The 14,603-nt window shown below is 41.2% G+C and overlaps 1 protein-coding gene across 1 annotated transcript in view; it reads left to right on the plus strand.

Annotated features, from left to right (window-relative positions):
• Positions 1–14,603, plus strand: part of eys (eyes shut homolog) — a 209,230-nt gene that overhangs the window by 123,346 nt on the left and 71,281 nt on the right. The window contains exons 29-30 of the mRNA XM_059517129.1: positions 1,139–1,263; positions 2,238–2,460. Coding sequence (XP_059373112.1) covers positions 1,139–1,263; positions 2,238–2,460 — 348 coding nt within the window. The remainder of the gene's footprint in view (positions 1–1,138; positions 1,264–2,237; positions 2,461–14,603) is intronic.

Raw genomic sequence — 14,603 nt, forward strand, 5'->3', positions numbered from 1 at the left:
AATACTTTCTTCCTAGTTTAATATGCAGAGACAATGCAAACATTGCAAGCTAACAAAACAATGCTCTGTTTGTTTGTGTATGCCGACCAACCTGACACAGCAACACTGACTCCGTTTGAGGGCGGAACTATCTATTTCTCCTGACCAATGGCAGATGGAAAGGGTTTGGGAGATGAATGAATTGAAAACAATTAATTTGAAGTATTAATTAAGAGTGTTAATTTAAAAACATCAGCTTTAGTTATTCGCTATTTATTCTGACTAGCGTTTAACTTGTACATTCATGTTATTTTGATTGATTGCATTGGAAAAAAAACACATCAGAATACATGTTTCTTGAGCAGCAATTCAGCATATTAGATTGATATATTCATGTGACACTGAAGACTGGAGTAATGATGTTAAAAATTCAGCTTTGCCATTACAGGAATAAATTACAAAATATATTTAAATTTACAAAAGTTTTTTTTGACCCAGACCTTTTAATGATATGTATATTCCTAATTTTTTCAAATTTCTCCTCAGTTTTATTAGCATTATGGTCTAATTAAAATTGTTTAATTGCTATGATGCACATTTTCATCTGGTCTTTGTTATTGCAGACAAATTAATAAAAATAAAATTATTTTATAAAAGTTTTTTTTTTTTTTTCAATACCGATCCCTATTCAGTTATATGATGAATGATGGGGACAGTCATGAAAGTGTCTTGGAGGTTCAGTGTGGGAACCCTTTTTAGGAAATGCAGTACATGTTTCTGAATACTTTCTGTCAGTGTTTTGTTTTTGTTTTGTTTTTTTACCTGTTTACCTTCTTCTTACCCTGTCTGAAGAACAAGAGAGATACATGTTTATGAAAAGTCTCGGCTTTATGCATCTTGATTCCACAATGCAAAAATCACTTAGGTTTCTCCGGGGAGTAATTTACTCTTTCAGGCTACTGAAACAGACACAAGCCTCATACAATATTAAAATATTTTCAGCCCGTATGTGTGTGAGAGTGGATCCTTTCCAGAATGTGGAAAGCAGGAATGTAGATAATGTATAAAACTTTTGAGACAGGGGAGGCGATGGAGAGGTGGGATGTTGTTGGTTACGGGGTGGGCTCACTGTGGCACTCTTGGTTTTTGTTCCTGGCAGGTTGGACAGGCCTTCACTGTGAAGATGACATTAATGAGTGCTTGCTGCAACCATGCAACCAGGGAATGTGCATCCAGAATGAGCCTGGCCATGGCTACACCTGCTTCTGTCGGCCTGGATTTGTGGTAAGTCTCACTGAGTCCCCCTCAACACACCCCCTCCTCCTCCTCCTCCTCCGTGAGCTCTTCATCTTCCCCTGAGGTGATTTTGAGAGAGACGCAATCCTGTTTGTCTTTCTCCTGTCAAGCCTTCGCCATCCGTTGTTTCCATTCCAATATTGCAATGGCCTTTAAATATCCTTGACGTCCTCAGGACGGTAGGCAGCAGGGTTTTTTAGTATTCAACGTGCCAGTGGTGCTTTTGAAGTACGGGGAAGCACAGATGTCACTTATCAATGATAGAATATGCACACTATTTACCTATTTTGTATTTTAGTTTCTGCAGCATTGCTTGTTGAAACAGCCTGTAGAAGTACCACTAAACAAAAAGATTAGCAATAAGATAATATATACATGCTAATCTAACTACTTTAATGTTAAAATGGAACTGCAAGTACAGATAGTAATTTACCCTCATTAAAAGGTTTGCATTTAAAGAAAAGAATACATAAAAAAATTTAATGACATATAGAATAGCACAATTCACACACACTATATACTATATACTTTATTTACACACTAGTTGTTGTACATACTACAGGTAATTTCACAAAACATATCATCACTTATTCAGTCTCAAAGCAATTTCCACTCGTACATAGATAGGTGCCGGTACAGCTAAAAGCATAGTTGCTCCTGCTGGGCTTACTGTAATTTACACTCATATTCGGCCAAATGTTAGTTCTGCACTATGCTTGAATTCTAATGTCCTCAGCCTCTAGTTGTGAACACTGCACTTATTTCAGCATATTGCATCAAACGTTGTACTTCCTCGCCATAATGCCACATACTAGTGCAATTATTTCAGAAAGCCTGACTGCCTTGTTATTGTACTGACAATATGGTTGAGTGTGGCATCAAACCATATCCCAGCAGGCATTTCAAAAACACTTAGAGAAAAAGATTTTTGTTGTGAGAAAAGTCTTTATTGTGTGTTTCAGGGAAAAAACTGTGAATATAATTATGATGACTGCTTGATCCAGTCATGCCCTGATGGGTTTTCCTGTAAGGATGGCATCAACAATGTCAGCTGTGTCCCTGGGAATACTGACATATCCTCTGTTCCTCCCAACTCTGTGTCGTGGAGAACCATCAACCCCATCCCAGAGTTTCAACCCACTTTAGCACCTGTGGAGAGCTTCCAAAACACTGAGCTGCCGACAGGTTGGTACTAAAAACCGCATATGCAATATTTTCTAGTTTTGTAATACTTAGAATATTTTAGAAGCCTCATAAAATCCACATAAAAGTCTTACATGAATAATTTTGGGTTTTGAATCTGAAATCTCTTTGAGTCACAGTCAATTCCTCATGATGAGCATGCAAACTATCTGCGTTCATATACAGAGCTAGGAAGCAAAAGGTTTTTGCAATTAAACATAATGAGGTTGACTTCCACTGTGCTGGCTTTTAATATTATTGGCAAAAGGACTGGGTAAATGAAAGATGTCATGAACAATTGAATCAATCAATAAGCTTGTGTGGTTTGTTTTGATTGATCAGCTTTATTATCTGCTTGTCTTTGTAAACCTAGGAGATTATTGACACTGCTTAAGAGACGTATCATAAATATAATTGATGAACAGCTTGTCAGTCTTTCAGTAAAAAAAGTTGTGTTATTTATATAGAAATATACAGTATATAGAATACTGAAATGAACACATTTAGTTCACCCAAAAGTAAAAAAAACTGTCATCATTTATTCACCCTCATGTTGTTCCAAACCCAAATGACTTTCTTTCTACTGCAGAACACAAAAGAAGCACTGTCTGTTTCACAAAATATATATTTTTTTATGAAACGTGTTTCATTCACGTTACAGTAGTTAGTTAGAGACAATTGTTACACTTTAAAAGTGTAATAGTGATTTTATATATATATATATATATATATATATATATGAAGGCATCAAGGCATCAAACACTGAAGGCATCAAAACTATGAATTAATACATGTGGAATTATATATGGAATTATATACATAACAAAAAATTGTGAAAAAACTGAAAATATGTCATATTCTAGTTTCTTCAAAGTAGCCACCTTTTGCTTTGATTACTGCTTTGCACACTCTTGGCATTCTCTTGATGAGCTTCAAGAGGTAGTCACCTGAAATGGTCTTCCAACAGTCTTGAAGGAGTTCCCCGAGAGATGCTTAGCACTTGTTGGCTCTTTTGCCTCTTTTGTACCGGGAAGATTAGGCAAATAGTCTGGTGACTAGGTCTGCGCGTTTCTCAATACAAAGTACGCTGATTTTGGACGTGCATCCTCGGTAGTTCAGATTTTGCTTATTCGACTCGGGAGTGTGATGTCCGCGACGACGCGAATCCGGTAATACTGCAAACAGCAGCGTACTTCATAACTTCAGTAAGCTCGTCTTGGATACTGCAATTTTCCTCTCTGTATATTTACAATAAAACGAAATAGGATATCAAATACCACTGCCTCCTTTCGTTTTCATTTAAACATAATAACAGCTGCAGAAATGTGCTTAGTTCAGGGATATGTGATACAGCCATTACAATGAAAAATAAATATTATATAAATTTGCCTTTTTTATTTTCATAAAATATAGATAAACTGAATACAGACCAAAGATAACCAGATTTACCCAAAACGAATTATATTTTATGTTTAACCACTAAAGAGACATCAGAGCCAGCGGCACATATCAGAAGGTCTAGCCGAGGTGAGGATGCTCTTGGCGTATAGATGAGGAATGAGCTCTCGCTGATCGAGTGGAGCTCACCGTCTCCGAGATCGGCGAAACACATTTTAAAAATAGGCGCTGTCTTGATAAATAAACCACAGATTTGAGTTTTAAACAACTACATTCTCGCCTGAAATACTTTTAAAATTACATTTCATGACACAATAACAGTAATATTTTGAAAATGATCCGAATAAATGGTGGTTAACCCAAACACTGCTGCGTGAACTCAGGTCGCTTTGGCTACTGCAATTTTCCTCTCTGTATTATTTACAATAAAACGAAATAGGATATCAAATACCACTGCCTCCTTTCGTTTTCATTTAAACATAATAACAGCTGCAGAAATGTACTTAGTTCAGGGATATGTGTATATATACAGCCATTACAATGAAACGAAATATTATATAAATTTGCCTTTTTTATTTTCATTTTAACATATAGATCAACTGAATACAGACCAAAGATAACCTGTTAGATTTACCCAAAACAAATTATATTTTATGTTTAACCACTAAAGAGACATCAGAGCCAGTGGCACATATCAGAAGGTCTAGCCGAGGAGAGGCTGCTCTCGGCGTATAGATGAGGACTGATCTCCTGCTGATCGCGTGGAGCTCACCGTCTCACAGATCAGCGAAACACAATTTTAAATAGGCTCTGTCATTATAAATAAACCACAGATTTGAGTTTTAAACAACTACATTCTCGCCTGAAATACTTTTAAAATTACATTTCATGACACAATAACAGTAACATTTTGAAAATGATCCGAATAAATGGTGGTTGAACTCAACCAATGCTGTGTGAACTCAACCAATCAGGATGTTTAGCGCCCAAGTCCCGCCCCCGAAAGTTCCGGAACTTTGAAAAAGTACTACCTCGCCAGCAGGGACTTTCTGAGGGGCATTTTTTTACCCGGAACTTTATTTAGTTCCTGGTTCCTGCGGTGGAAACACACCGAGTACCAGGCCAAAGTCCCTAGTTCCTGGGTAAAGTTCCTGCGGTGGAAACGGGGCATACAATTTTACCTGACTGCCTGTGATGCATTACAATCCTCTGACAAGAAAGTTATCCATGTTATTCCTCTCGTTATTCCAAGTCCAAGCTTAATCCACTCATTATTTCAGCTTCAAAAGTCCTCTTGATGTCACGGTGACGGATGACAAATGCTACTGTGCACATGTACATTCTGACTCGAGTTAACTCACATAATAACCTCAACTGTTTGCCCTTTTGAACTATAATAACGATGGCTCGTGAAATGCCATGGCCGCTGATGTTATTTATTTGCTAACATCTCTGTGCTCTGCGTCGAGTCTGAATCTGACCAATCAAACTTTAAGATTAAACGGTTCATTTATATTATTATAAAAATGGAAGAAAATGTAAAGCGCGGTCAAAGTGTCCCTCACTGGTTGCCATAGAAACATGAAACGCGATCGAGACTGCACATGCGTGCTAGCTGTATCAACCTAAAATATGCTTTAACGCAATTTGAGCATCATAGAAAACATTCATGTGACTGTTCACCTCAGATTGTGTTGCTGATTTGAAATATACTAAATGTGTGTCAAGTCTGCAAGCATTATCACCATGCGTGCACTTGCATTAACTCTGAGTCTGCGCGCTCTGATTCTAAGGGCAGAGAGAGAGAGAGAGAGAGAGAGAGAGCTTTTTTTTGGCTCACTCTTTTCTTTTCCTAATTTTACAAGTTGCAAGTTACAAAAAACACAAGCAGTCTTTGATAACGGCCGGGTGTTCTCCGAGTCCAATGACTCCGATCGCACGGGTATTACACACAATGTTAAACAGACCCGGGACCCGAGGTAATAGACTCGAACCCGACCCGGACCCGGCTGATCATTTAAAATATAGACCCGAACCCGTATGGGTCCCGGGTCGGGTCCCGGGTCGACGGGTCTCGGGTGCACCGTGAAGACCTCTACTGTATATATATATATATATATATATATATATATATCAAATCTTGAACCTACTGGAACCTACAGTATAATTATTTTTAAGTAGATGCTTTGATGAAATTCTACTTTTAGGTGTTTGAAAATTTATTTTTATTTCTCAATATCAGTTTTATATATAATACATATTATATAATTTCTCCTAAAATGAGATGATCACACTGCTTTTTCTCAGAGAGAGAGAGAGAGAACTTATTTGTGAATTTACAGTTGCCTTTGCTCTCTCCTGTGGTATTAGTGACTACAATAACATACAGATACATTACCACAGGCAACATAATGTCAGACAAAGTCCTTGAAATGTGTATTTTACGAAAACATTTCACAAATAACCTACATTTTGCTTTGCTCTGTTCCAAAATGAGCTGGGAGCCCCTAAAGGTTAGTAAGATAAACACTCACCATCTGTGCTATGTCTGATAATAAGAGCTTTTTCCACATTTGTTCCACTAATGTTCTCCGAAGAAGCAATAGTTTGAACAAACTCAATTAGTTTTCGCTTGGAAAAATTACAGCTAATTAGGAATTATGTGCTATGGTTTATGATGTTTATTGACAGTGACACAAAACACACATTGGTAGCAATGAATGATTTGTAGAGAGCCAAAATATCAGTGTGGAACATTAGGACTAAATTTCCACATCATTTAGGAAATTTAACCGTCCTAGCCCAATTTCCTGACAATGGACTAATAAATGGATTCTGGAGGCTAAATTTGTCAAATCACTGAAGGTAATTTGGTGAAGCAAAGTCTAAGCAAGTTATTTTATAAGAAGAAAAACTGTGAATGTGCTTAAATTTCCTTAAAGCATGACTTTTCACTTTCTTTCTGAATTGATTTGAATTGAACTACTGCCCCGTAGCCTTTTTCCAAGTGTTTTTTTTTTTCTTCTTCTAAATACAGCATTTCAGATTATTAAAAGGTGAGAATGAGATGTCATTCTCTCGGTTACAAGTGAGTTTCTGTTGTACACTTGATCTTTTAAATGCTGCGCTGCTAGAACAGTATCTAAGATTGCTGCTATACAAAGTGAACCACAACAGATCAATAGGCCAAATTAAAGGTAAATGTGTTTCTGGCATATGTAGAGAGTGATTTTGACATTTAAGTTAGACTTTATGGTGGTCCTGGGGGGGGGGGGGCAACACAATGGAATTAAACCTCTCCTCAGAATGAAAAATTTAGTAAACTGAGAAACTGCATTTGGATCTCTTGAGGGCCCAGAAATGTGTCTGGATATGACGGCATGAATGTTTGCTCTAAGATACCATCAGCACTAATTTCTTCAGCCGCTACTGAGAAAGACAAAGTGTGTGTAAGTCAGTGCCCTTGGGGAACAGAGCAGTTAATTTACCAAGCATGCACTTTACAGAAATGAATGAATTTACAAATGCTACAAGACAGCTTTAAAGGTTTGCCTGGGCATCCATGGGAATTTTCTTCAAGTGCCCGAGAGGTACACTAGCTGAGTAATCGCTGTGCGATTGTCCAGACAGGGTGGAATTGAGGCTATTTTTTATGGAAGATAAAACTCAAGGAAGCTGCTATAGTCTTAACTCAAAAATAGCGGGATAAATCTATCATCACAAATTGGGCTCAGAAATCCATTTAGCCTTTGGATCGCACACACTGTTTTTGATGGACAGCTGACTGGGATCGTTTTCACAGAACAGTTAACCAGCCTTGATACGATGCAGTTGAATTGTAGATAAAAGAATTGCACATTTATCAATCTCTGGGTTAAGGCTTGATGTTTTGTTTTGGTTTGGTTTTAGGTTGTTTTGTTTGGTTGTTTGTTTGGTTGGTTGGTTTTCATCTGTAATTTTTATCTCTGTGGTTTAGGCAGATTTAAGAATTGGCTCTCTTTTAATTAATTAGTGTGAATCTATTTATATGTTTTTTTTATATATATATATATATATATATATATATATATATATATATATATATCAAGTAAATATTCACAGTTTAGCTTGACAATAATTGCTGTGTGTAGTTAGAATTTAAATTCATGTGAATTAATTACATTTCTATTGAATTCCATTCACAATTCTGCATGTTTGCTACCTCCGTTTGAATTCAATTTGAATTTAAAAGGCATTGTCAATTCAGTTCCAACTTCCAAGTGATACACATTACTGGTATTCATCCTTTCCTTTGATGTATGTATGTTGAGGTCCCCTACCTCAAATAAATAACTCAAAATATTGGTCAAATAATGTACAAATGAGAGCAGGATGCTAGACTGCAACTAAAAAGCAGATAAAAAAAAGCATTTTTTTACATTTCATTGCCCTACAGTCAATCATTGGCCTTAGAATATAAAGTAATCTTTTTATTTTAAATATTATTCAACAAAGAACATATACTGTAACTTTCAAATGGACCAACAAAGTTTAGTCGATATGTCTATATAGGTCGCTCTCTAAAAACATCTTTTGCCCTAGGTGCAGCTATAAATAGATTAGCCAGGATCTTGCATGATACCTCTGCTCTCTCTTTCTGCTGTCCTCTCCTCCTCCTCCTCTGCATTCCCAGCATACTGAATCTATTTCAGATAGAAACAAAAGACAAAGGAGTTTGAAATATTCCTCTTTGATATCTTCAGATCAGTAAGTTGCAGTCGGGTCATGCTGGTTTGGATGTGTGGCTTCATATGCAACGATTGGAAATAATTGTTGATGCAACAGTTTGGTAAAGCATAAAAACAAAAATGGGAGTTCATCTGAGTGTCCATCATGTTTGGAAGATTAAAAGATAACTTTCTGATTTTCTGACAAAACTTATTACATTATAATGAGTAATATTGAATAAGTATTATATATGTATATATATATATATATATATATATATATATATATATATATATATATATATACAGTACAGACCAAAAGTTTGGACACACCTTCTCATTCAAAGAGTTTTCTTTATTTTCATGACTATGAAAATTGTAGATTCACAATGAAGGCATCAAAACTATGAATTAACACATGTGGAATTATATATGGAATTATATACATAACAAAAAATTGTGAAACAACTGAAAATATGTCATATTCTAGGTTCTTCAAAGTAGCCACCTTTTGCTTTGATTACTGCTTTGCACACTCTTGGCATTCTCTTGATGAGCTTCAAGAGGTAGTCACCTGAAATGGTCTTCCAACAGTCTTGAAGGAGTTCCCCGAGAGATGTTTAGCACTTGTTGGCCCTTTTGCCTTCTGTCTGCGGTCCAGCTCACCCCTAAACCATCTCGATTGGGTTCAGGTCCGGTGACTGTGGAGGCCAGGTCATCTGGCGCAGCACCCCATCACTCTCCTTCTTGGTCAAATAAACTTGATGCCTTCAGTGTGACTCTAAATTTTCATAGTCATGAAAATAAAGAAATCTCTTTGAATGAGAAGGTGTGTCCAAACTTTTCGTCTGTACTGTATATATATAAGTTGGAAAACTAGTACTTCTCACTGCAAATGTGAAGTTTTTTTAGGACTGCTGTATTTTTAATCAAGTTCCTATATCAAACTGCTTTGTGTGATCTGATTTTGCATGTTGATGTCAGGCGACTTGACAAGTTTCTGTGAATTCTTGCGTATGTACAGTATGTGTATGTGCCGATGTGTCACGTGAAACACAGACAGGGCATAAATCAGATGACAATAAAGAAAAATGATCATTAATTAATTTGCATAACTAGCATTGAATTATTCATCATGGTTTCAGTCTGCTCAGTCTGTATCTCATTAACATGTCTTATGAGGCTTATAAATCTGAGATTCATCTAATGTCTGTCTTCCTTTCTTTGGTACGGAGCCCCCCACATTACATACAAGAAAAAATAAATAAATCGTGCTCACGATTTACTAATTCCCTCGATGTACTAAAACGTGTACACGATTAATATTTAGTTCCTTCGATTTGCTAAATCGTGCACACAATTTACTAATTCATTCATTTATTAATTGCATGTGCAATTTAGCAAATCAAGGGAATTAAATTGTAAATCATGTGCACAATCTATAAATCAAGGGAATTAAATAATAAATCGTGCACACGATTTAGTCTACTATTTTTTTCCTGCATGCCATGTGCGGAGCTCCGTACTTTAGGAAACACAAAAAAAACTAAGTTCAGTTGTATGTTCATAAATGAACCAGAAGCTATTCTGTGCTAAATGGAGAGAGTGAAGTGAAATTCTTACCCCTAAAAAGAACTTTATGTTCAATAGGCTATCTTCATATTGTACAGCCGTACATCCTTTAAATTTTCCCCATACCACATTCAACCTTCAAATCTCACGTAGCCTACTAATTCAGCTTAGAACATGTCAAGTGACAAAAGCGAATGATTTTAAATGAATCTGGTTGCAAAACACCTTTTTAGACATGTTTATATTATTGAGGAACAGTGTTATGTCATTTTGTAACACTCAAGCATATCTATATTTGTTGTGTAAGCTTTCGTCAGCAAGATTATTTTTCTTTCTTTCTTTCTTTCTTTCTTTCTTTCTTTCTTTCTTTCTTTCTTTCTTTCTTTCTTTCTTTCTGTCATCTATCTTTCTATCTATCTTTCTTTCTTTCTTATTAGTAATTGTTTTATTATTATTATCATCATTATCATCATCATTACTTTTATTATTACGATTTTTGTTCGATTTTGAGAATAAAAAAACAATCAAAACATATGCATTTAAACCAGGGCGAAGGTTTCTGGGCTTAATACGCAAGTTGCGTAACGCAACGCAAAGCACTGAATCTGTTACGCGCAAGATCAGAGATCGCGCGGAAAAACGTCTAAGGTTGCGTATGTAACCCTGGTTCCTCGAAGGAACGAGACGCTGCGTCGAGAACGATTGGGGAACGCCCCCAGCGTGACGTCTCTGAATCATGTGTGTAATCAGTCCAATGGATGGGCGAGAAGTCATAGGCGGGTGACGTCAGAGACTAGGAAGCATAAAAGCAGGAGAGGCGCAGCCGGCACCAGCCTCAAAGGATGTAGCAAGCACCAGCCAGAGATGCCGTAAGTGTGGCACTGCGACACAGCGTCTCGTTCATACGTAACCTTAGACGTTCCTCTTCAGGAACTCGAGCTGCGTCGAGAACGATTGGGGAACAAGAATGCCCACGCCACCAGACTTACAAATCTCTGCCAGTGTGGGAAACTGCACAGCTAGGACGAGAGAACAGAGGGGCCTGGAGCGGCTCGTAAATCTAGACAATAAAATCTTACAAAGGTCAAAGGCGTGGACCACCCCGCAGCCTCGCAGATGTCACGCATAGAGACACCTGCTAGGAAGGCCTTGGAGGCCGCCACACTTCTAGTGGAGTGAGCCTTGACCCCCAGGGGAGAGGGGAGGTCAGAGGACTCATATGCAAGAGAAATAGCATCTACTATCCACCGGCTGAGGGTCTGTTTAGTAGCAGGAAGACCTCTCTTAGGGGGACCATAACAGACAAACAACTGGTCCACCCTTCTCCACAGAGCAGCTCTGTGGACGTATGTGTGCAATGCTCGCACTGGACACATACAATTAAGCTTCTTCTGGTCTGGCTCCCTGAAGGGAGGAGGACTAAAGGCCTGGAGTACGACAGGCTGTGGTGTAGAGGAGGGAACCTTAGGTACATACCCCGCACCAGGGTAAAGGAAAGCTTTAGCCAGACCGGGCGCAAAGTCTATATAAGAAGGGGCCACAGAGAGGGCCTGCAGGTCCCCAACTCTCTTGAGAGAAGAAATTGCCAACAGGACAGTCTTAATAGAGAGAAGGCGATCGGAGATCTCCTCAATAGGCTCGAAGGGCGGCCTACAGAGAGCTTCTAACACCACAGCCAGGTCCAACGTGGGGACACGAGAACATACTGGAGGCCACAGCCTCAGCGCACCGCGGAAGAAACGTGTAACAAGGGGGTGTCTGCCCACTGACTGGCCACCGAGAGGGGCGTGGTAGGCCGCAATGGCCGCCACGTAGACCTTCAGGGTGGAGTGGGTCAACCCTGCAGAGAAACGGGCCTGCAGGAACTCCAGCATTGTACCAATCGGGCAGTTAACTGGGTTGAGCTGGCGGTCTCCGCACCAAGAAGTGAAAAGTTTCCACCTCAAGGCATACAGTTTCCTCGTAGAGGGAGGTCTGGATTGGAGGATGGTCTCAATAACCTCGGTTGAGAGACTGGAAGCTACGAGTTGTGCCCCCTCAGGGGCCACACCCATAACTTCCACAGCTCCGACGGGGGTGGACTATAGTGCCCTCCGCCTGTGAGAGGAGATCCCTCCTGACGGGAATCTCCCAGGGAGAGCCGTCTAGGAGGGAAATCAGGTCCGAGAACCATACTCGACCCGGCCAGAACGGGGCTACTAACAGCAGCCGGACTCCGTCCTGGAGCACTTTCTCCAGAACTCCCGGGAGCAGAGCAATCAGGGGAAAGGCGTACAGACGAAGCCTCGGCCACGTCTGTACCATGGCATCCAGCCCCAGTGGAGCTGGATGAGTCAGAGAGAACCAGAGGGGACAGTGCGATGTCACTCGAGTCGCAAACAGGTCCACCTGAGCCTAAAACTCTCCAAATCTGCTTCACCACCTCGGTGTGAAGCCGCCATTCCCCGGGCCTCGGCCCCTGCCTCGACAGGATGTCTGCTCCCATATTCATAGGCCCAGGAATGTGAACCGCTCTGAGCGAGAGGAATTTGTCCTGGGCCCACACAAGGATCTGGTATGCTAGTTTGCTTAGACGGTGTGAGTGCAGACCTCCTTGGTGGCTGATGTAAGAGACCACTGCTGTGTTGTCGGTGCGCACCAACACATGGTGACCTCTTAGGTCTGGGAGAAAATAACTAAGTGCAAGCAGCACGGCCAGCATCTCCAGGCCGTTGATGTGCCATGTCAGATGGCGACCACTCCACAGACTGCGGGCAGGGTGGCCACTCATGACCGCACCCCAGCCGGATGCCCTGGAGTCTTAGCGGAGCCAGGGCTGCATCCACACACTTCGTGAAAGTGCGGGGTGAGAGTGCAAGGCCAAAGGGAAGTACTCGATATTGGTACGCTTCGCCCCCGAAAGCAAACCTCAGAAACTTCCTGTGTAGGGGAAGGATGGAGATATGGAAATATGCATCTTTTAGATCCATCTTGACAAACCAGTCTTCGGACCTGATCTGAGACACAACCTGTTTGAGTGTGAGCATCCTGAACTTCAGTCGCTTGACTGAGCGGTTCACTAGATGCAGATCTAAAATGGGACGCAACCCCCCATCCTTCTTTGGAACAATGAAGTACTGGCTGTAGAACCCTGATTCCCTGTCGTGAGGAGGGATCACCTCGATGGCCTCCTTCCTCAGAAGAGCGTGCACTTCCTGTTCCAGCCTCCGGATTTAGAGAGCGACGTGGGAGGAACTGCTGGAACGCCGCCGCCTACTTGCGAGCCTCCTGGTACCTGTCGACGACAGAATTAACAGCGTCGCCGAACAGGCCCGAGGACACAAGCGGGGCGTCCATGAGACAAACCCTGTCCTTTTCCCTCATGTCAGACAGGGTGAGTCACAAATGTCTCTCTGCTGCTTCCATTGCTGCCATGGACCGTCCAATAGCAAGAGCGGTCTCTTTGGTAGCGCGGAGAGACAAATCAGCGGTCCTCCTGAGCTCCGTGATATCCTCAGATCTCACGTGCTCTAGCTCATCTAAATCTTTCAGCAGATCGGCTTGGTACTCCTGTAACACCGCCATGGTGTGCAGACACGCACCAGCCTGACCCGCTGCCGAGTACCCCTTGCCCACCAGCACTGATGTTGTACGCAGCGGCTTGGAGGGCAGCACCGGAGCCTTTAATGACGATGCCGCGCCGGAGACAGATAGTTCGCGAGCATCTGTTCAACCCGGGGCATCGCCTTATAACCGCGCTCATTCATCCCTGCTACGTTGCCGTGGTGATCAGAAACAGGGATGAAGACGCGGGCCGAGAAGGGTTTTTCCCACGATTTACACACCTCGGCGTGCAAATCGGAAAAAAAGGCAGGCTTCGGCGCGGAGGTGGCGGCTTAGTTCGCAGAAAACGCACATCAAGTTTACTTTTCTGCGGTTCAGCCTTTTTCTCGGCTGGCCATTCGATGTTTAACTTGGCCACAGCACGAGTAACCACCTCCAAAAGCTCCTCATACTGGGGCGAAGCGGGACCAACACCACGGGGAACGCTAGCGAAGGCTCCCTTGGTGAAGAGAGCCCTCCGGGCATGGAGAACATGCAGGGCAAGCTGCTCGCAATGCGGGCAGTCGGCCCCCTCGAGAGCCGACTCTGCATGCTCCGCTCCCAGGCAAACAACGCACAAACTGTGTGTATCCCCGCCTGAGATATAGCGAGGACAGGGAGGTACAAAGTCTGAAACGCTGCTTGCCTTCCCCCATTTTGTGTTTGGTCTTGGAGGGTGCTTTTGGCATACTTTTGGGGGATGACAAACAACACTAAATAAGACTCACAAACGTAAAAGTTCTTTGAACAGTACACACACACAGAGAGCGCTTGCTGAAGACAGAAGGTTGGTGCCGGCTGCGCCTCTCCTGCTTTTATGCTTCCTGGTCTCTGACGTCACCCGCCTATGACGTCTCGCCCATCCATTGGACTGATTACACATATGAT

Source organism: Carassius carassius, chromosome 30 (assembly GCF_963082965.1).
Source record: "Carassius carassius chromosome 30, fCarCar2.1, whole genome shotgun sequence".
NCBI lineage: Eukaryota > Metazoa > Chordata > Actinopteri > Cypriniformes > Cyprinidae > Carassius > Carassius carassius.